This window comes from Nothobranchius furzeri, chromosome 8 (assembly GCF_043380555.1).
Source record: "Nothobranchius furzeri strain GRZ-AD chromosome 8, NfurGRZ-RIMD1, whole genome shotgun sequence".
NCBI classification, from domain to species: Eukaryota; Metazoa; Chordata; class Actinopteri; order Cyprinodontiformes; family Nothobranchiidae; genus Nothobranchius; species Nothobranchius furzeri.
Window position 1 is genome coordinate 54,784,832 of NC_091748.1, and position 22,404 is coordinate 54,807,235.

General features: G+C 45.6%; 2 protein-coding genes across 6 annotated transcripts in view; one reads left to right on the forward strand and one right to left on the reverse strand.

The window, feature by feature from the left end:
• Positions 1 to 399: 399 nt before the first annotated feature.
• ankrd24 (ankyrin repeat domain 24) lies at positions 400 to 19,075 on the reverse strand. Of its 3 annotated transcripts, XM_054730089.2 has the most exons (22): positions 18,770 to 19,075; positions 18,053 to 18,106; positions 13,650 to 13,780; positions 13,236 to 13,324; positions 13,095 to 13,159; positions 12,946 to 13,003; positions 12,773 to 12,843; positions 12,571 to 12,677; positions 10,285 to 10,457; positions 9,754 to 9,776; positions 9,032 to 9,151; positions 8,827 to 8,946; positions 8,509 to 8,638; positions 8,235 to 8,413; positions 7,729 to 7,892; positions 6,821 to 7,551; positions 6,433 to 6,749; positions 6,063 to 6,296; positions 1,490 to 1,666; positions 1,241 to 1,408; positions 1,060 to 1,125; positions 400 to 803 (listed from the first exon to the last, which is right to left on the reverse strand). In XM_054730089.2, the coding sequence occupies exons 2-22, from the start codon at positions 18,086 to 18,088 to the stop codon at positions 735 to 737; spliced, it is 3,228 nt and encodes a 1,075-aa protein (XP_054586064.2). In that variant the 5' UTR covers positions 18,089 to 18,106; positions 18,770 to 19,075; the 3' UTR covers positions 400 to 734. The 3 variants fall into 3 exon arrangements, with proteins under 3 accessions (XP_054586064.2, XP_054586063.2, XP_015826905.3); XM_054730088.2 differs by lacking the exons at positions 18,053 to 18,106; positions 18,770 to 19,075 and adding an exon at positions 15,643 to 16,189; XM_015971419.3 differs by lacking the exons at positions 9,754 to 9,776; positions 12,571 to 12,677; positions 12,773 to 12,843; ... (4 more) ...; positions 18,053 to 18,106; positions 18,770 to 19,075 and adding an exon at positions 9,424 to 9,516 and having other exon boundaries at positions 10,285 to 10,425.
• Positions 19,076 to 22,134: 3,059 nt separating this feature from the next.
• The window catches only part of shdb (Src homology 2 domain containing transforming protein D, b), a 32,477-nt gene continuing 32,207 nt past the window's right edge, over positions 22,135 to 22,404 (forward strand). For all 3 annotated transcript variants that reach the window (XM_015971411.3, XM_015971412.3, XM_015971414.3), the window contains exon 1: positions 22,135 to 22,331. The gene's annotated coding sequence lies outside the window, so the exon portion shown is untranslated. The remainder of the gene's footprint in view (positions 22,332 to 22,404) is intronic.

The following is a 22,404-nucleotide window of genomic DNA, read 5'->3' on the forward strand; positions in this document are numbered from 1 at the left end:
GCTCCAGTAGTTGGAGAATTTTTAACGACCACCATTCGAACATTTTATTGGTCTCTAAGCACAGAACATTCATTCATAATCTTTAAACATCTTAGGTGTGTTCATTCATAATTATTGTATTCTGTGTTTTGACAACACACAAGGGTCGTTTTTACTAAACTAACAATGTTCCATTCCACTTCGATAACCTCCTGCCTTCAGAGATTCTTGCAGCTGCTGGACGTGCGTTTACATTTTAATTAAGCTTATTGATAATGTGCCTAATAATAGTAATTAAACTTTTTGCACCGTTCCAATACTTATAGGCAGCTAGTCACCACATCTTCCACTGAAACAGGAGTTAATGCTCACTAGTCCACTGCGCATCAAGTATGTTTCAACAATGAGCAAATCAGTGAATCGGTTGCTTTTGATTTTGTTTTATTATAACAACATTGTGTAAAATCGGTAGGCCAGTCACACCATCGGTGCATACTATCATCTCAAAACCCACATTCACTTCCTGTTCTCATGAGCAGATATAAAAAGGCACTCCTCTTTCACTTCGTTTGGACATGAGTCAAGCATTGAGGCTGCTGTTTAAGCTAATGTGTTCTCACATGCAGCGAAGTCTGACCACAGATCAGTTGTGTTTGGCTTTGTAAGTGAGGACTGGCTCTACGTATTACAGGAGCTGCAGATGGTGGGCTCTCCAGCACAGAGCCAGAAGGTGGAAATAGGAACTCGAAGCGACTTCAGTCTCCCTGTTGTGTCATTCTCAGGATCTGGAGCAGCAGCCGCTGCACTTCTTCATCCATGCGACCCTGTTGAGTAAAGCCGCCACACCCAGAATCATTTCAAAGCTTTAAATGCAGATGGAGAAACTTAATAAAAATCATGTAACAAGCTCATGAAACGTCAAACAGGCCTATTGCAACACATTATTTGTGCATTCGTCAACAAATCCTCATTGGGACGGTTGGAAGGTGATCCGCATCTGCACCTGGATTGTTTTGCAGTTTATTGCAGATCAAGATCAACCAAACAGCAAGAATATTTGTTTGTACGCGTTCTTCTGACCTGCACAGCTGCCAGTAAATGGGAGCGATAAACAGTCACCACATGTTTGTGCTTTTTCTCCCAGTCCTACAGAGACACAACAATACTATAAAGATCCAGAGAATCGGAAGCACAACCTTGTCATTTAACAAAACAAACATATTATTTATAACACACATTTTTCTGTGAAACCTTTACTCACTTGCAGCTGTTGTGTGAGAATAGAAATCCTGTTCTGCAGCGCCACCTGCTGTCCAGGATTGACTTGCTGGATGGTAGAGAATGAGGAGGAAGATGTGATCCCAAGAGGAGGCGACAGAGCTCCCAGGGCCTCTTTTAGCCGAAACACTTCCTTAGACAGTTCTGTTATCTGCACAAACACCCGACGCATTCATTTACTACCTCACCAACTCAATATTCAGCTGTTAAAACGGGACCTGCAGCTCCACACCTTGCGGTCCTTCTCTTTGACCAGACCCTGGGACTCCTGGATGTCTCTGTGGAGCTCCTGGATGTGGCTGGACCGGGCCTGTAGCTCAGTGAGCTGCTGCTGGACCGAGGCCAGCTGGGACTCTGCAGCCTGCCGCTCACTCTTATGAAACAATGCCTCCCTTTGGACCTGGAACACCTGAAGAAATAAACAAACAGCTTTAATTCTAACTTGGTGAAAACACTGACTAGATTTAGCAACCTGCAGTTCTCACATGTTCTTATTTTGCAGAACAGGAGGCCTAAATAATGGTTTAAAAGTGACCTGTTGTGATACAAAAATTTATTAATTCATGCTAAACAAAATTTACATGGTAGTACATCTACTTCAGTTATCTAAAGAGTGGGCGCTCATCCGAATCTGAATATTCAGACGTGGATTTAGGAGTGAATATTAAAAGTGGAGGTCACTTTGAAGTACAGAAGACCAAAGAATAAATTAAACTACCTACAAAATCAATAATAAGGCTAATCTAAGCTTTTTTTAAGCTTTCTTGTACTCTTGATAACAGCACTAATGCCCGCCCTAACCAGTTTCCCACTGGGCTGTGGTAGTTGGTGAAGGGAATTCCAAAATGTCTTCATTCCAGATAACAGATAAGTGAGTCGTAGATCTTGTTGCAGAATTTTTTTACATTTTGAACCCTTCAAAAAATTTACGGGACAAATTTCCTCCCTAAACAGCCACAAAGTTGTCTCAGGCATCTAGATCGCAAATCTTTTTCTGTTTAATTTAGTGACAGACAACTAAAGAGGTTGGTGAACAAATTGTGAATTAACATAAGATTCGTCTCTCGTCTCGTCTTCCTCCGCTTATCCGGGTCCGGGTCGCGGGGGCAGCATCCCAACTAGGGAGCTCCAGGCCGTCCTCTCCCCGGCCTTGTCCACCAGCTCCTCCGGCAGGACCCCAAGGCGTTCCCGGACCAGATTGGAGATGTAACCTCTCCAACGTGTCCTGGGTCGACCCGGGGGCCTTCTGCCGGCAGGACATGCCCGAAACACCTCCCCGGGGAGGCGTCCAGGAGGCATCCTGACCAGATGCCCAAACCACCTCAACTGGCTCCTTTCGATCCGGAGGAGCAGCGGTTCTACTCCGAGTCCCTCCCGAATGTCCGAGCTCCTCACCCTATCTCTAAGGCTGAGCCCGGCCACCCTACGGAGGAAACTCATTTCGGCCGCTTGTATCCGCGATCTCGTTCTTTCGGTCATTACCCAAAGCTCATGACCATAGGTGAGGATTGGGACGTAGATCGACCGGTAAATCGAGAGCCTGGCTTTCTGGCTCAGCTCCCTCTTCCCCACGACAGATCGGCTCAGCGTCCGCATCACTGCAGACGCCGAACCAATCCGCCTGTCGATCTCCCGATCCCTCCTACCCTCACTCGTGAACAAGACCCCGAGATACTTAAACTCCTCCACTTGAGGTAGGACCTCTCCCCCGACCCGGAGGTGGCAAGCCACCCTTTTCCGGTCGAGAACCATGGTCTCAGATTTGGAGGTGCTGATCCTCATCCCAGCCGCTTCACATTCGGCCGCGAACCTACCCAGCAAGAGCTGAAGGTCAGAGCTGGATGAAGCTAGGAGGACCACATCATCCGCAAAAAGCAGAGACGAGATTCTCCTGCCACCAAACTCGACACACTCCACACCACGGCTGCGTCTAGAAATTCTGTCCATAAAAGTGATGAACAGAACCGGTGACAAAGGGCAGCCCTGGCGGAGTCCAACCCTCACTGGGAACAGGTCCGACTTACTACCGGCTATGCGGACCAAACTCACGCTCCTCTGGTAAAGGGACTGAATGGCCCTTAACAGAAAGCCACCCACCCCATACTCCTGGAGCGTCCCCCACAGGGTGCCCCTGGGGACACGGTCATAAGCCTTCTCCAAATCCACAAAACACATGTGGATTGGTTGGGCAAACTCCCATGCCCCCTCCATCACCCTTGCAAGGGTATAGAGCTGGTCCACAGTTCCACGGCCAGGACGAAAACCACATTGCTCCTCCTCTATCTGAGATTCAACTATCGATCGGACCCTCCTCTCCAGTACCTTGGCGTAGACCTTTCCAGGGAGGCTGAGGAGTGTGATCCCCCTATAGTTGGAACACACCCTCAGGTCACCCTTCTTAAAGATGGGGACCACCACCCCGGTCTGCCACTCCCTAGGAACTGCCCCCGATGACCACGCAATGTTGTAGAGACGTGTCAACCATGACAGCCCTACAACATCCATAGCCTTGAGATACCCAGGACGAACCTCATCCGCCCCCGGGGCTCCGCCGCTGTGTAGTTGTTTGACTACCTCAGCAACTTCTGCCCCCGAGATCGGACAGTCCATCCCCAGGCCTCCCAGCTCTGGTTCCTCCTCGGAATGCGCATTGGTGGGATTGAGGAGCTCCTCAAAGTATTCCTTCCACCGTCCGACTATAGCCTCAGTTGACGTCAGCAGCTCCCCATCCCCACTGTAAACAGTGTGAGCGAGTTGCTGCCTTCCTCTCCTGAGGCGCCGGACAGTTTGCCAGAACCTCTTTGGAGCCGATCGATAGTCTTTCTCCATGGCCTCACCAAACTCCTCCCACGCCCGAGATTTTGCCTCGGCAACTGCCACTGCTGCACCCCGCTTGGCTATCCGGTACCTGTCTGCTGCCTCCGGAGACCCACAGACCAGCCACGCCCTGTAGGCCTCCTTCTTCAGCCTGACGGCTCCCCGAACCTCTGGTGTCCACCAGCGGGTACGGGGGTTGCCACCACGACTGGCACCGGCCACCTTACGGCCACAGCTAGCAACAGCCGCCTCGACAATCGCAGAGTGGAACAAGGCCCACTCGGACTCAATGTCCCCCACTGCTCTCGGGACGTGGTCAAAGCTCTGCCGGAGGTGGGAGTTGAAGACCGTCTTGACAGGTTCTTCTGCCAGGCGTTCCCAGCAGACCCTCACTATGCGTTTGGGTCTGCCAGGTCTACGCGGCATGTTCCCTTGCCATCTGATCCAACTCACCACCAGGTGGTGATCAGTTGACAGCTCCGCCCCTCTCTTCACTCGGGTGTCCAAAACATACGGCCGCAGGTCAGATGATACGACTACAAAATCTATCATCGACCTGTGACCTAGGCTGCCCTGGTACCAAGTGTACCGGTGGGCATCCTTATGTTCGAACATGGTGTTCGTTATGGCCAAACTGCGGCTTGCACAGAAGTCCAATAACAAAACACCGCTCGAGTTCAGATTAGGTGGGCCGTTCCTCCCAATCACACCCCTCCAGGTCAAGCTGTCATTGCCCACGTGAGCATTGAAGTCCCCCAGCAGGACAATGGAGTCCCCTGATGGAGCACTATCTAGCACTCGTCCCAGGGACTCCAAAAAGGGTGGGTACTCTGAACTGATATTTGGCCCATAAGCACAAACAACAGTCAGGACCCGTTCCCCGACCCGAAGGCGCAAGGAAGCTACCCTCTTGTCCCCCGGGGTAAACCCCAACACACAGGCAGAGAGTCTCGGAGCTAACAAAAAGCCAACCCCAGCCCTCCGCCTCTCACCCGGAGCAACTCCAGCAAAGTAGAGTGTCCAACCCCTCTCCAGGTCTCGGGTTCCAGAGCCAATGCAATGTGTCGAGGTGAGTCCGACTATATCTAGCCGGTACCGCTCAACCTCTGCCACAAGCTCCGGCTCCTTCCCCGCCAGCGAGGTGACATTCCATGTCCCAAAAACTAGTTTTCTTGTCCGGGGATTGGACCGCCAAGGCTCCTGCCTTGGTCTGCCACCCGATTCGCATTGCACCGGACCCTTCATGTTCCTCCTGCGGGTGGTGGGTCCACAGTTGGACGAGCCCATGTATCCGGTTCGGGCTGGGCCCGGCCGGGCCCCATGGGCGAAAGCCCGGCCACCAGGCGCTCGCTCACGGGCCCCAACCCCAGGCCTGGCTCCAGGGTGGGACCCCGGTAACCCTCCGGGCCGGGTACTCCGACTCTTCATTTTAACCGCCATGAAAGATCCTTCGAACCGTTCTTTGTCTCACCCTTCACCTAAGACCAATTTGTCATGGGAGACCCTACCAGGGGCACTAAGTGCCCCAGACAACATAGCTCCTAGGATCATTAGGGCACTCAAACTCCTCCACCACGATAAATTACAAAAAAGTTAAATGCTTTCTTGACCAAATTGTGACGAGAAAATTGGCATCGCTGCCACAATCCAGTACGCCCTGCCTGATACATCAACTAATTGAGAGCATCTAGCAGCAGCCATCTAGCGTCAGGTAACAGAGGGTACGTTTACACAAAGGACACAATTCACAACATAAAATGGAGAAAAATAAGAGGGAGAGTTTATTGCTCAGCACGATTCTGTGCATCAAGCATCACTGTAACAAGAGGAGGTGACGCTGGGGGAAAGTAGACAATAAATAATGCAAAGAGAGAACATAGGTCTTCATTCAGCTCAGCTCACAATGTCACAGAAGCAATAACATCTAATTTGGCTTTACATTGCCTGATGGCAGACACAATAACACACACGTGCAGAGACACACCCACCTCCGTGCACGTCTTCTCGTGTTTCCTAGTGAGATCGTTGAAGCGTGCCGTAGCGGCGTTGATCTCCGCCTGCAAAGAGAGCCTCAGGGCCTCATGGTCCTCCTTCGAGATCAGACCCTGTTCTGCTGCCTTCTGAGACTTCAGCTCCCTCAGCTCCATCTCCCTCTCTCTCAGGGCGTCCTGAGCTGCTGCTGCTGTACTCTCGTTGTCCTGCAGAGCGCGACGTAGCTCTTCCTTTCAGAGAGGATGCACAAGCAGGAGCATGAAGTCTGTCTTGTCACAAACTTGGCTTTTTGGTGACTGAACGTTACGCTGAATAATTTGTCATTGTTTTTGACCTCACTAAATGACTCTAGACGGTTTCGCTCACCTTGACCTTATCATGCTCCTCTTTGGAAACGGTGTCCTGTGTGGTTTGCAACTGGGCTTCTAGACTGGCAACTTTCTCCTCAGCTTCTGCACGTAAAGTTTTCTCCTCTTGGAGCTCCTGCAGCACCTGAGCCACCCGCTCCGATAGTGCAGACAGAGCCTCTTCGTGCTTTGAGAGTGGCACGGCATCCTTTAGCTGCAGGGCGTCCTGTGCTCGTCCCTCTCGCTCAGCACAGAGACAGTCCAGGGCCTGGGCTGCCTCCTGCCTGGCCACTTCCAGGTCTTCTCTAACTTTTGCCAACAAACGCCTCGAGTGTTCTGATTTTACAGAAGAACGGCAATTTAAAAAAAGAGCTGAGTCAGCAAAAACAATCATAGCAACTACACACCTGACATGAGAGAAGGCTCTGAGCTCTCTGAATGATCCTCCTCCTCATCTTCCTCCTCCTCCTCATCACCACGTAAAGGAGGTTTGAGTCTCTCCAGCTCCAGCAAGGCATCGTTGAGTCTCCTCGCCACCTCCGCCCTCTCCCTGGCCAGCTGCTCACACTGAAGTCCAAGAGTCACCTGCACCTCCTCCAGCTCTGAGCGAGGAACGCACTTTTGAAGTTCTCCCTCCAACTCTCCCAAACGGTCTTGAAGTCGACGGATCTGATTTCCATCTCCAGCGGCTGCTCCCCCTTTCTCTGACACACTACTCTCTGCCAGGGCTGACTGCAGCTCAGCTACTTTGTCACGAAGAGACTTCACTGTTTCGCTCTCTCCTTGTGTGTGGTTAGACTCTCTCTGGGCCAACGCAGCCTGGAGTTCCTTCACTTTCTCTGTCAGCTGTTGGATGGTGTCAGCCTGGCGCTGTCCCTTAGCAAGCTTGTCCTCTAACTCTGTGACCCTGGCTCTCAGCTGCTGCGCCTCCTGGCTCGCCCCCTCCTCTGCAGCCCCAGCAACTGCTGCAGCAATGTTTCCTTCAACACTCTCCACAGAAAGCACCCCAAGTCGCATCTGCTCCTTCAGCTCCTCCAGCTCCGACTTGGAGGAGGCCAACTGATCCTCCAGTCCATGCAGTTTTTCTCTCAGAGCGTCTGGACTCTCTGCATCTCCTTCCTCGCACTTCTCATCGCCACTGCAAAACAGAACAAGTCGTGAAAACCCAACAAAGTGTTTAACTCTAATATCCATAATGGATTTGTTTACAGGCATAATTGTCCTCATTAGCCTTGAACCATGATGATCATGTGAATGTAAGCTGTAGTCGCCACATAAGTCTAGTGGTTGCATATCATGAATAAATCAGTCTCACAGCTCCTCAGCTACTCTAGAGTCCTCCAGTGAAGCTTGGGCCTGGGAGAGGCGCTCCTGAATGACCTCAAACTCCTTCCTCAGGGTTTCATACTGAACCAGAGGGACTGAGTCTGGACCGGCGGCCTGCATGTCGGTGTCATCCTTCTCAAACATCTCCAGCATCTGTACACAACAGAATTACAACAGTGTTGCTAAGTTTAAAATGACCAGTGATGCACACGTAACAGGAAGAGTAATTATTGGCCACTCCAAAACAGAACTGCAGTTAAAGTGAAAAGTCTAAACACACCACATGTGATGCTGGTGGGATTTGTAATGGGGCGTGAGAGGCTGCACCAGTCTAACAGGGTCCAGAATCCTTAAGTCTAGGTGGTTAGTGATAATAAATTACTGTTTGCCAATTTGTGATTTTTGGCCATTATTCAGGTGGTTTTAAAGTTTTGATCGGGATTGTATCAAATATCAATATCAGTGTTTCTTTTTTTTGTTTGTTTTTTGTCTTACCTGCACCTTAAGAACAAGCTCAGAGTTCTGTGAAGTTAGCTCTTCTATTTGCCTTCGAAGCTCAGTTACAGTTCTTGGATCTGCAGGAGCAGAGGAGGGGCTGGCTGAGTCTGTGTCCGGTTGGGAATTGGCCTCCTCCAGGCCAGGAGATGCTCTGGAACGCTTGGAGAGCAGCTTTTCTAGAGGGAATGTTCAATGAAAACCAACACAAAAAAAAAAACACTTAATTGCCAGGGAGGCTGATGCTGGTATGTCAAACTGGATGTGTGCATACCTGGGAAATCCAACATTTCATCCATGTCTTCAGAGTCACTGGCCCCAAAGCCGTGAGTCCCCTTCAACTCCTCAAGCAGCTTGTCTCTTTCTGCCTCTGATTCTGCCAAACGTTGTTTGAGTTGGGAAAGCTGTAAAAAAAATGTGCAAAACTGTGATTCTGAGTCCACCTCACAAAAATAATGTCACATTTTGTACGGAAGCACTCAGGAAATTCTGTCAGATTTGATTTGGCTGAAGTAAAATCTAATAATTAGAGTAGAGATGTGAGCGAGAATAAGAAAATTCAATGTTAGCATTATTTTCTGCAGGCCTGTACCTCCTCCAAGGCAGAGAGGGCGCTCTGTTGCTGCCGCTCTAAAGCTTGGATCTTCTGAAGCAGGCGGGCTCTCTCTAGTCGCAGCCGCCGAATCTCCTCAAACACCTCCTCGTCCTCAGACTAAAATCCAGACAACCACAAAAAAAACCTCAAGCAAGGCATCTTGTGTTTCTAAAGACTATTAGAAGACATTTACTGTGTAAACCTGGGCTGACTGCTGGGTTTCTGGAGGAAGAGGGGAGGGAGACGAGGACTTTGGAGGTTCAGGAGACCGCACACGGGGAGCTGGACTTGGAGACTTGGCAGATGGGGGCAAATCCTTGATCTTCATGAATAGAAAGGGGGAAAATATTTCAATTTCATAGCGATATTAAGGAAAAAATTGCCCAATAATGTGTGAAAACATGAATTAAAATGCAATAATTGCTTGGAGATTCATGTTTCCCCCCCCCTAGTTTCCTTTCAACTCAAAACAGGTTGAAAATCAATGCTTCAACATCATTTAATGCTGAAATGTTTCAAAAATGGACATTAAATGTTAAGCAGAATGATTAGAACAAAACAGCTTCCCTCCTGCTGCGATGATCGTTACAGTACCTGGAGAGGAGTGCGAGGCGGTGGAGGAGCTTTCCGCTTGCGGGGGGTTGTGCCCCCCTGCACTGATGAGGCGCCTGAGGGGATTTGAATGGGCTGCGTGGGGGTGAGAGGGTGGGGCGGTCACTGACAAGCAGAGGTCAAGCTCAACTTAAAAGGGAAAAAATGGAGGGAACCAAGAAAGGACACAGGGGTTTAGCAATAAGGGGAGTAAGCTAAGAAAAGGAAAGCAGCACACAGAAACAATGAGCTCATATTGGAAAACATGCACAATATGATCGGCCGAAAGGAGCCATGATCTCATTGATGCAACATATGGATGTGCAACATTACCTCCTCGTCCTTGCCCTCAGAAGCTTTATGGTCATTGGTGGAGAAAAACAATAAAGGGCTTAAACTTCTTCAGCTAACTGATTTCATTTAAATGATTTCACTGTTAGTCTTGTTCATGTATGGATGATTATTTAACCGAATCAACAAAATTTAAACCAAATTAGAAATATGTGCTAACCAAACCCTCTCCATCATCTGTTTTCTTCAGGCCAGCAGCACATCTGTTTTTCATATATCAGCAAAGTCTTTGTTGGGAGATAAAAGTGAAACAAGACTCTTGTGTAGTTTTTTTTTTCTTCTTCTTTGAACCACTACAATTACAACCAGCTGTCCTCCTGATCTACTTCCTCCAATTAAAGCCTCTTCCTGGGGGAGCAGCGAGATGCACGCACCAATCAGAAGCCACACATTGGGGCTAATGCCTGGCAGGTTGATTCATTGAAATAATTAATTACAACTTAAGCATTTTTCAAATGTAATGTCATGTAGTGGGAAAGCATTTCTGAAAAACACTCAAGCTTTGCGTTGTACCTGGAGGAACTCCATCCTGCAACATCCGGATGATGCGTTGGTTGCCTATGGTTACGCTGTAGTCGACAGCTTTGTGCCCAAGGGAGTCCACCAGCTGTGTGTTGGCTCCGCCTCTCAGCAGAGCTTTTACAGTCTCCACACTGTCACTCTCACATGCCAGCATCAGAGCAGACCTGTTATCAAAGAAAGCATCTGATTGATTCTAATTAATTTATTAAAGGGGACATATTATGGCTCTTTGTCTTAAGTTATGTTTCTATGGTTGATTAAAAAAATTTTCATAGCGTTTTTTGTGCTAAACCTCTCACATGAAGAGATTTCAGCAGTTTTATTCTTGACAGTTTTAGTACCTTCCAAAATGAGCTCTTTCAGAGCAAGTCACCAGAGTCTTAAGCCTGGGGCACACCGGAGGCAGACGCACCGCGCCCGCGATGTTGAGAAGTCAAGCAGTCACACAGGACGCGCCGCTGAGCGCTTCTTGGAAAGTTGCGTGATAGTCACAACATCACGCGGGACTTGAGAACAGGAAGCGGGAAGTTACTATTGTTTATACGTGATCAGACTTGCTGTTGTGTTTTGTGAGGCTCAAATTCATTAAAAATGGGTAAGTTTGCCATTTATTTGAATATTTCGAGATCAACAGTACTTTAAAGTTATCTAAACTGAGGCTGGGTTTGTGCCGGCGGTTGGGTTTCTGCCGTAAAGCCGTTCCGCGTCATAATGTCTGTTGGAAAGTACTCCAAAATGTTGTAAACAGTGCTGTGGCGCTTGAGATAGAACTGGCACCTATCTTCAGCGCCTCAACGCGGCACGATGCTTCTGGGACGTGGCTTGGCACTCCCCGTGTGCCCACTCTCATTAACTATGATGGTTTCTATTAAAAATGATGGCGTGCCACAGGCTTTACTCGACCCACACTTTCTGTATGAAAAATGCACCAAATGAAGGGATTGCCTGGCAAACCAAGAAGGCGGTACTGCAGCAGTAATAGCACAAGCCCACCTTCCCACCGACCATAGCTCAGAGATTTTCCCCCAGAGAAATGAGCCGCTAACAAACGCGTGTGAGCACACACCACAGCAGCACGCTTCGTAGTCTGGAGTATTTCTTCAGGAATTTTTCCTGAGGAAGGAGAGGAAAAGGGAAGGCAGGGAGGAGTAATGAAGGGGGCGAGAGGCTCTGGGCCGTAACATTTCTCATCGGCTTGAGTGACCGAGGCAGCTAGCGGTGTGGCCGAGACTCGTCTCCAGTGCAGTGCAATGTAACCACATCAGAAATACTGACTAATGTATACAATACCAGCTTAGCCAATAGCAACGGCTGATGTGGCTGAACCAAATTCAAATGTAGAGCTGACTTCTAAGCTGAAGATGGCGATACACTGATGGTTTTAGGCAGAACATTTATATTTTAAATAGTGATGCACTGATATAAAATTTTTGGGCCGATACCAGTATTAATATCACTGTTATGGCCGATAACCGATATTTGCAGATACCGATATATTGACATTAATGCTTCTAAAATTAGCAGATTTTGTATAGAATGACAATTATTAAAGCTGAATTTACACAGCACACACATTTAAGCTTCTGAGATGATTTCATTCACTGTCACATGACTAAACAAATACACATCATCACCCCCCTCACCCTCTAAAACAGATAAACAAATGGAAACAAGATGGAAAAAATATCGATTGTTAATATCAGCCCAGTTCTATTTATCGGCCCAATACTGATATGTTAGAAAATGATGAACATTGGCCGATACCAATATTGATGCCAATATATTGTGCCATTGTACCACTTTTTATCACATTTCAAGTGGTTATAGAGGCAGCAGAGACCCAAATGGCAGCACAAAAAGGATGCGAAGAGCGCGTTTTACATAATATGTCCCTTAAGTGCAGCTGAAAGAAATAATATTTTTCTCTTTGTCAATGTTACTGTGTGGATAGTTTGCTCATTATTCTCAACAATCTGTTGTCTGGTGCAAGCTGCTGCTCTCAGTTGGAGCTCCTGACCCAGATCTCTCAAAATCTCTGCCAGATAGTCAAGGGTACTGCTTTATAAAGTACAGGAATCCTCCTTGCAACCCAATCCTGACTGATCAGAGTAATCCTGGATAATTTTATGTCTGTCCCTGCAAAGAAACCTTCCCACTTGTCTGACACCTTCACTTCATCCATCAATGATTCACCAGCCTATAATGCAACAGACCAATGCCAAACCAGTCGTTCTACTAACTCACCAAACTGGGAGATTTGATACCAAAGCTCAGTACCTGCCTTGGCTGTCCTGTATGTTTGCATCAGCACCCCGACCCAGAAGAAAGGCACACAGCTCCACCCTGCTCATCTGTGCCGCTAAGATCAGCGGGGTGGTGCCTTCCTGAAAAATTCACATCATTATAACATTATAAAGAATTTCCAGTTCACTCATAAACAGAAGCAGAACAACAAATGTCACATTAGGCGCAAACCTACATTGTCCTGGATATTCAGATTGGCTTTGAAGTCCCACAGGGTCTCTGTGCAGGGCAGGCAGCCACTGATCCCTTTGGGATGCAAACAGAACTAACGATTTATATAGTCGCAATATTTTCAGTAAAACAAGCATGGATTGGAATCAATTTGATATTTGCGGACTGAGTTGTTACCTGCATGATGAAGTGGTGTCCTACCAATGCTGTCAGTGCAATCCACAGCCAGCCTCTCCTGTTAGAGCACGCACAACACCCAACCATCCCATTTATCTCATTTCACTTAGGATTTAGGAAACTTATGGATCATAGTCACATTGTTTTACCTGCAAGAGTCTCTTTAAACACTCTGACTGTCCGTTTTTGGCTGCAAGATGAAGGGCGCTAAAGCCTGAAGGCAAAACATGACACATGCTACCCCTAGGTTACAGAAAATGTAGATTTATACTTATAATTAAATCACATACCAGCCCCATCAGTGACGCTGAGGTCGGCTCCATGAGCGATGATCACCTCCAGGCAGTCTAATCGGCCTCTGGATGCACACACATGGAACCTAAACATTAAAATTATATTAAGCAGTTGTTATTAACTCATTTAGTAGTTTTTTAATGCTTAATAATGAACTAAGTTATGTTAATGAAGGGACCTTTATTGTTAAGTGTTATCAATAAATACAAACAAATTTAAAATCAACAAAAATGGATTAAACTTAAATCCAAAGTATCAGAGGAGCCTTCCTGGACTAGAATAAATATTTAACATGATTTATGACTAGACCCGAAAATAATGAATAATTAATAATTTGCAAATAAAGTAATTCTACCCAAGAACAAAATAGGTCTCAGAGCTAAAAGTTTTAAATTAAACGTTCAACTCACGCTGACTTGCCGTCAGAGTCCAGCTTGGTGGGACAGAGACCCTTTTTGACGATGAGAGCCGAGACTTTGTCAGGTTCATTCTGCTCCACGGCCTGCAAGAGTCTTTCATCACTCTTGCTCCAGTCCTGACTCTGAAGGGGGTTAGAGTCGGAAAATGGGTCACATGTGACAAACCTACAGTCATGTCCATAAATATTGGGACATCGACACAATGCTAACATTTTTGGCTCTATACACCACCACAGTGGATATCAAATGAAACGAACAAGATGTGCTTTAACTGCAGACTGTCAGCTTTTATTTGAAGGTTTTTACATCCAAATCAGGTGAACGGTGTAGGAATTACAACAGTTTGCATATGTGCCTCCCACTTGTTAAGGGACCAAAAGTAATGGGACAATTGGCTTCTCGGCTGTTCCATGGCCAAGTGTGTGTTATTCCCTCATTATCCCAATTACAATGAGCAGATAAAAGGTCCAGAGTTCATTTCAAGTGTGCTATTTGCATTTGGAATCTGTTGCTGTCAACTGTCAAGATGAGATCCAAAGAGCTGTCACTATCAGTGAAGCAAGCCATCATTAGGCTGAAAAAACAAAAGAAACCTATCAGTGTGATAGCAAAAATATTAGGCGTGGCCAAAACAACAGTTTGGAACATTCTCAAAAAGAAGGAACGCACCGGTGAGCTCAGCAACACCAAAAGTCCCGGAAGACCACAGAAAACAACTGTGGTGGATGACTGAAGAATCCTTTCCCTGGAGAAGAAAACACCCTTCACAACAGTTGGCCAGATCAAGAACACTCTCCAGGAGGTAGGTGTATCTGTGTCAAAGTCAACAACCAAGAGAAGACTCCACCAGTGTGAATACAGAGGCTTCACCACAAGATGTAAACCATTGGTGAGCCCCAAAAACAGGAAGGCCAGATTAGAGTTTGCCAAACAACATCTAAAAAAGCCTTCACAGTTCTGGAACAACATCCTACGGACCGATGAGACCAAGATCAACTTGTACCAGAGTAATGGTAAGAGAAGAGTCTGGAGATGGAAAGGACCTGCTCATGATTCTAAACATACCACCTCATAAGTGAAGCATGGTGCTGGAAGTGTCATGGCGTGGGCATGTATGGCTGCCAGTGGAACTGGTTCTCTTGTATTTATTGATGATGTGACTGCTGACAAAAGCAGCACGATGGATTCTGAAGTGTTTCGGGTAATATTATCTGCTCATATTCAGCCAAATGCCTCAGAACTGATTGGACGGCGCTTCACAGTGCAGATGGATAATGACCCAAAGCATACTGCAAAAGCAACCAAAGAGATTTTGAAGGGAAACAAGTGGACTGTTTTGCAATGGCCAAGTCAATCACCTGACCTGAATCCGATTGAGCGTGCATTTCACTTGCTGAAGACAAAACTGAAGGGAAAATGCTCCAGGAACAAGCAGGAACTGAAGACTGTTGCCGTAGAGGCCTAGTAGAGCATCACCAGGGATGAAACCCAACGTCTGGTGATGTCTGTGTTCCAGACTTCAGGCTGTAATTGACTGCAAAGGATTTGCAACCAAGTATTGAAATGTATAAGTTTGATTTATGGTTCTTATTCAGTCCCATTACTTTTGGTCCCTTAACAAGTGGGAGGCACATATGCAAACTGTTGTAAATCCTACACCGTTCACCTGATTTGGATGTAAAAACCCTCAAATAAAAGCTGACAGTCTGCAGTTAAAGCACATCTTGTTCGTTTCATTTGATATCCATTGTGGTGGTGTATAGAGCCACAAATGTTAGCATTGTGTCGATGCCCCAATATTTATGGACCTGACTGTATATCTCAACAGGCAAAAGGTGTAGGTGACAGTTTCCGAATTGTTGATGCAGAAAAGGTGCACACCAATTTTAAATGATACATAAAGCTACTTTTAATAAAGAAATCAGTTTTTAAAAGGTTAAATTTGCTTTGGTTTTGTTTGTAAATAGTAATAGAAGACACCTACTGGCAGAGGCAGGAGACTGAGACAAGGGCAGAAGCGCTTCATCAGGCTAAAAACAGGCTGCTGAGGATCCATACTGCTAGCAGGATGTCGGACACAACTAAATACTGATGGTGTTCGACCCCCTACCCCCCACTGTGAGTCCTACCTGACACAGCTGACACAGCTACATGACATTTCAGATCATTTAGAGATATCAAAGGCTCATGTTTCAGGGAAATTCCTTTCAGAGGTCAGAGCTGCATGACAGCAGAGATCTGTATCAGCAAATCTATTTTGAAATCCTACCTCCAACTCAAATCACTCGCTGCACATAAGCTGTGACACACACATACTAACATCACCACAGTCCATCCCATGTCCTCCTCCTGCACAACAAAATCCCATCGTCCTGCTCTGGCTGCTTGCAGTGACACAGTCGGTTTGTCCACCACAGCTCCTCCTCCCGCTTCTCGCTGTCCTCATTTCTTTAACCTGATTATGTCCATGCTGTAGCAAGCTCCCTTCTTCTCTCCATTAGTTTTTGTCAAGGCCTGCACAGTACTGGCCCTCCACCCCACCCCACCTACAAGCACCCTCCCTCGTCCTGCACCATTGTAAATTTGGTTCTCTGCAGCTACTCACCAAAAAATAAAAAATAAAAAAAACAGAAGAGGAGGAATTAGCTGGTTTTGGATGGCAGAGGGAACACATTGATGTTTCTTTGCCCCCTGCTCCCCCTCAGCTGTGGAGCCATCTCTGCCCTCTTCATTGTCAGTTTTGGTGAAGCCGATAATTACAAATTTGGGGGTCACTCTGGACGCTTTTTAAAAAAAATGGATGTACAGATAAATCAGGTAGTCAGGTCGTGTTTCTTTCATCGTCGCTGGCTGGCCAAACTAAAATCTGTCCTGAACAAAAAAGATCTTCAGTCAGATGTTCATGCTTTTGTAACGTCACGTCTGGACTATGCCAATTCTCTTTTATATGGTTTTGGTTTTGGCGAATTTACACTGGCTCCCAGTTCGGTTTCGTATTAAGTTCAAAATTCTCCTGTTGGTTTACAAATCTGTTCGTGAAATGGCACCCTCCTATTTGGCACATCTTTTGAGTCCCTATGTTCCGGCGCGAACCTTGAGGTCCTCTGACCAGCACCTTCTGCTTGTCCCTCCTGCCCGCCATATGGCACGTGGCGAACGGGCTTTTTCAGTTTGTGCGCCTAAACTTTGGAACCAACTCCCCCTGACGGTCTGACTTGCCCCCTCCCTTCCCACTTTTAAAGTACGTTTGAAGACATATTTCTATTCCCTGGCCTTCCAGGTTGAGACTGTTTAACCCTTGTGCTTTCCTGGGTTTTTTTGTTTTTGTTTTTTTTTAATAGTTTTTATTTGTTTTATTTATTTTGGTGATGTATTGTCTTGTACAGCACTTTGGTTGGCGTTGTCGCCATTTAAATGTGCTTTATAAATAAAGGTTGGTGATGATGATGATGATGATGATGATGATGATGATGATGATGATGTGCTGTCAGGGATTACATGTTAATAAAGTTTAAACAGTTTTGATTCGTCATTTTGAAAGAGGACCTAAACTGTATAACTGACACCTATTGTTTATATTAGTAGCCCATAAAAGTCAAAATGTATATGTGTGTGTGTGTGTGTGTGTGTGTGTGTGTGTGTGTGTGTGTGTGTGTGTGTGTGTGTGTGTGTGTGTGTAAATGGTAAATGGCCCTGTATTTGATATAGCAACTTCTAGATCCTGGAACCCCCCAAGGTGCTTTACAACACAATCAGTCATTCACCCATTCACACCCTGATGGTGATGAGCTTCATTGTAGCCACAGCTGCCCTGGGGCACACTGACAGAGGCGAGTCTGCCGTACATAGGCGCCACCAGCAGGCAAGGTGGCAAGGTGGGTTAAGTGTCTTGCCCAAGGACACAACGACAGTGACGCACTGAGCGGAGCTCGAACCTGCAACCTTCCGATTACGGGGCAAGCACTTAACTCCTGTGCCACCGTTGTGGCACCACCGGTGCGTGCATGTGTGTGTGTGTGTGTGTGTGTGTGTGTGTGTGTGTGTGTGTGTGTGTGTGAATACGTGTGAATACGTGTGAATAATTGAAGGCTACCTGAGATCATTGGTCATAGCAGCAGGTTGGAGAGAGACCTGCTCCCCTGCTGTTTAGTGATACTAAATCCTCACACACACGCACGCACGAACGCACGCATGTGCACACACACACACACACACACACACACACACACACACACACACACACACACACACACACACACAACCCAACTCGTACAGCAGATGAAAGCAAACTGGGACAATGTATAAAAAAATCACTTTATGCTGCAACAAACATAAGCTGTATGCAAATTAAGCAGATGTACTTGACTAAGCTGTCTCCCACAGAGGGCTCTTACCTCGTTCTTTTTAAACTTTGCTTTCAAACTCTTCATGATGGTCTGGGCTTGTTGCTGCAATGAGAGCGATTTAAAAGATAACATTTTAATCTTGCACATCACTCTGTGGCACCTAAAAGGGTTCTTAAAGTCTCACAGATCAGTTTTATCACTCCTTTTTGTTTTTCTTAATGCATAAATGGCCAGACCCTCGGTGTTTGGTAAACGTTTTCCTCAGATCCAGGCTAATTTGTGAACATCTAATGGGAATACTAAAGTGCCTTTACACCACTCCTCTGAGGGATGAACTACTTTTTCCATACAAGGGATTAAAACGTGGAATCCCCAATCTGTAGATCTCAAATTAATTTAGATTAGCACTGTTTTAGATTTAAATAACAGCATTTTAGTAATAAAAACGACTCACTCGTGTTTACTGTAGCCTTTCGTTCTATTTTAGTTTGTGATGCCTGAGTCATGTTTTTATTTATGATATGTTTGTATTTTGTTTTAACTTTATGTCTTTAATGTAATTAAAATGCACATTTATAGACAAGTTGAAAAATTTACTCAGACTATGGAGATTAAGTTAGCATCATTAACTAGGGTCTAATCATTAACAAACACAGAGAGAGAGAGAGAGAGAGAGAGAGAGAGAGAGAGAGAGAGAGAGAGAGAGAGAGAGAGAGAGAGAGAGAGAGAGAGAGAGAGAGAGAGAGGGGGAAACCTGGAGCCTACCTGTGGAGGACAGTCCGAGTCCAGGTAAGGACTGGTTCTGTCTGTCCCTTTAGCTGCTCACAATAAAACATTGAAGTCCCTTCTGTCTGGTGGATGGCGGTAAATATCCCGCCCTAATCCTGATTCAGCCAATCAGAAGAGTGACAAACTCCGGTTCAGCTTCTCATAGGTGGTGATTGATGGTGTCGGTAGTGGTCGCGTGCGGAAGAAATGATTGCAGAGAATCAAACTGGACGCTGGATTTTAAACACAGAACCGCCTTCCTGAATGGTGAATGTAAAAATGTCCTTTATGGTGTCTGCTACAGATCCGTCTTTATGCTAGCTCGCATTTAATACGTCACTGAGAGTTTTTGCCAATGAGCATCGCTGAAGCAACTAAACCCGGAAGCATTCAGAAGAAAAATGATGAGTTGGGGGCTGGGAGAAAAAAAAAACATAAAACTAGTTTGAACTACCATAAATTAAAAGATAGTCATTTTAAAATAGCCTTGGCTTTATTGGGATTTCAGATACAAGTTTTACAAAATTATTCCCTGTTGAAAAGCATCGTGTAGCTTTTTAATTTGACCACTTCTGCCATATTTAAACAGGTTAATTTATCCTAATGTTTAGTTAAAGTGTGGTGAGAACAACTCAACCAAGTAACTCACCTTTTGCGTTTATTCCATGAACATATTCAAAAATTGAATGAGAGATAGAAAGAGAGCGATTGGCTTTAATCAAGAGGTTGTGAATTTTACAATACCTTGTCAAAATGCAGCTAATTTTATTCATGTCCCATCATCAGACGAGAAGAAAAATGGCCAACTCCTATCAGTGAGATCGTGCAGTACACACAACCCACCAAAAGAGAGCAGTCAAAGCAAAGTGGATAAAGCTGCAGAAATAAATCATTTCTAGGTTGTTTTTTTCCTCCTTGTGAGCTCCTTCTGTTCGAGGATTACTTTGTTTAAACTCGTGGCTGTTGAAGTTGATCTTTATGTCAGTATGTAAGGCAAGGCAAGGCAGCTTTATTTATATAGCACATTTCCCACACGCAATTCAAGGTGGTTTACATTAGAGTACAATAAAAATATACTTTAGATCATTTTAAATACACAAATTAATTTCAGATTTAAGAGTTTAAAAAAAAGGCTATAAGGCTGAGCAGTTCCAGTGTAGAAGGTGCAGCATGAGAAACAATCATTCTAGAGGCTGTTGAATGCATAAAAGTTTTCAATGTTGATTTCAAAGTTACCAGATTTAGGACAGATTTGAGGTCATAAGGAGGCTGATCCCATCTGTGTGCAGCAAAGTTGCTAAAAGCAGCTCCAACCTGTTTGGTTCTGACCCGAGTTCTACCAGCTGACTGTTTCCTAAGGATCTCAGACATACCGAAAGGAGATCCGACATATTTTGGCCCCATGCCATTGAGTGATTTCTAAACTAGCAGCAGCACTTTGAAATTGATTCTGTAGTTTGGTAACCAGTGTAGAGATTTAAAAACAGGAGTGATGTGCTCGGTTCTCTTGGTTCTCGTAAAGACTCTTCCAGCTGCATTCTGAATAAGCTGCAGTTGCTTCACAGCGTTTTTGGGAAGACCAGTCAAAAGACTGTTGCAATAGTCCAGCCTGCTGTAGATGAACACATGAATGAGTTTCTCTAGGTCTTGGACATGAGACCTCTGAATTGGGCTATTTGATGAAAATGATAAAATACTGATAGTGTCTGCATCTACTGAAACTCAGAATAAATCTGGTTGTGAAATGAAATGGAAAAACTGAGTGAAGCCTGAAATTCACTACATCCATATTTAGCTCCTTATAATGAGGCACTGCTATAAACAATTCCAAAGGACCTTCTTGCTGTTGCCCTCCTTAATTTTAATTAATTGTTGCTTTCCTTGAAACTGATTTCTTCTCATGGCAACATGAAAAAACACTGACTCTAGGTAAAAAAAAACTGTCTTTCTACCACTATTTGTTTAACCATTCTGCCTTTATTTCCCCCTTATCTGTGAATTTCATCTAACATCCTATTTGCCCATTTCAGAGTCCTCTTCTGTAAAGTTTTGATTCCCACCCCAGCTGGGGTGGAAGCATAAATTAAATACAAGCTCAACCCTGCTGGCTGGTGGATGTGGGGTTAAAATGAGCTGTTGGATTGAGCAGATTTGTGCAGATGAAAAAGGGGAAGCATGAAACAGAGAGGAGGGGAGGAAGAAACTGCAGGTATATGATTAAATTTATGACACGAGGGGGAAAATGCTGGTGTGAGATGCAATGACAGAAAAGGCAGGAGGAGGGTTCAGGAGTGATATTTAGAGCAACAAGGTGTGTTGGCTATGGGGAAAAGATCACGTCTTACTTGCCAACATCTTGTTTTGAAGATGTGGGGAATAGTTCACTGTGCATAAAAATGGTTTTATCAAAACAAAAGCTAAGACATGCAGGGCATTTTCTTTCCTGTTGTGGCTTATTAGAGGTGGTGGAAGAAAACAATAGTTTGAGAAGCTTTTTTTTCTCTGATCCTTTCTTTCCACGGTGACTCACCTCAAAGATCTAAAAGATTTATAGCCAGTTTCCCAGGTCCATACCTCCTCCAGAAACTCTTGATCTATGAAGGGAACACATGGAGCACAGGCAGGATGGGGAAGATGATCCAGATCTGGATGGGATGAGTGCTGGTGGTTGTGATAATGAAAGTGGTGGTAGACTCTAGCTCATGACCTCATGCAGTCACCCGCCCCCTGGGAGAAAGTGAGCTCACAGGAGTCGTAAAGAAGAAGGACATTTACGATATTTTAACAGACTTAAATGGGGCTTACTCGGTGTGGCGTGCAATCCAATTTACCAGGCTGGACAAAGGGTAATGTGACATCTGCGAGGGGATGATACGCAATCAGAGGGCTCAAAAAGCATCAAACAACTAAAGAAAACGTTCTTTTTAAAATCAGATCTGACAGGATTCAGTGTTTTCTCATATAATCTGGTTATGTACACAGTGCTGTAAATGCGTGTCCCTATTTTAAGGAGCTCTGAGAAAACAGATTTTTTTTTTAGGACTGAAACAACTCAAACAGGAAGAAATGGCCCCATGATGATATGCAAATAAATAAGCATGTTCGTGCAATCAGACTCTTTAATCCTCTCCTGTGGGTTTTATTGTTTTATTCCCAGGATCTCTCGCCTCTTGTTGCACCCTAGTGTCATGTACAGACATTGGGATGGATGAACGGTCTGCTGGTTGCGAAAAGGACCAGGAGGAGGACGTTCCTCTGGGAATTAAGCCCCTCCCCTTTAATCGCCTGGTTGAGTTGTTTGCTCTCCGCGCTGCTGTCGCTCTCGTAACTCGCACATTTTCACTCAGTCCGTCAGAGGAGGAGGAGGAGGAAGAAGGAGCTCTGCTGAATTCTAGTGCGTGTCTGCTCTGATCGGAGAAGAATGATGGTTTTTCTAAATTTGTACCCTTCTGATAATTAAAAATCGACACAAGGACAATATTTACCCACTTTTGTTTTGATTTTTTTCGCCACGGACATGAAGAAAAGCGGATTTTCGCGTCTGAAGTGAATCAGCGTGGTGAGTGGTGTGCGTTCGGAGTGCAGCAGCGTCGCTCTGGGCGTTAAATGAGCAACTTTACTTTTGTTTATTA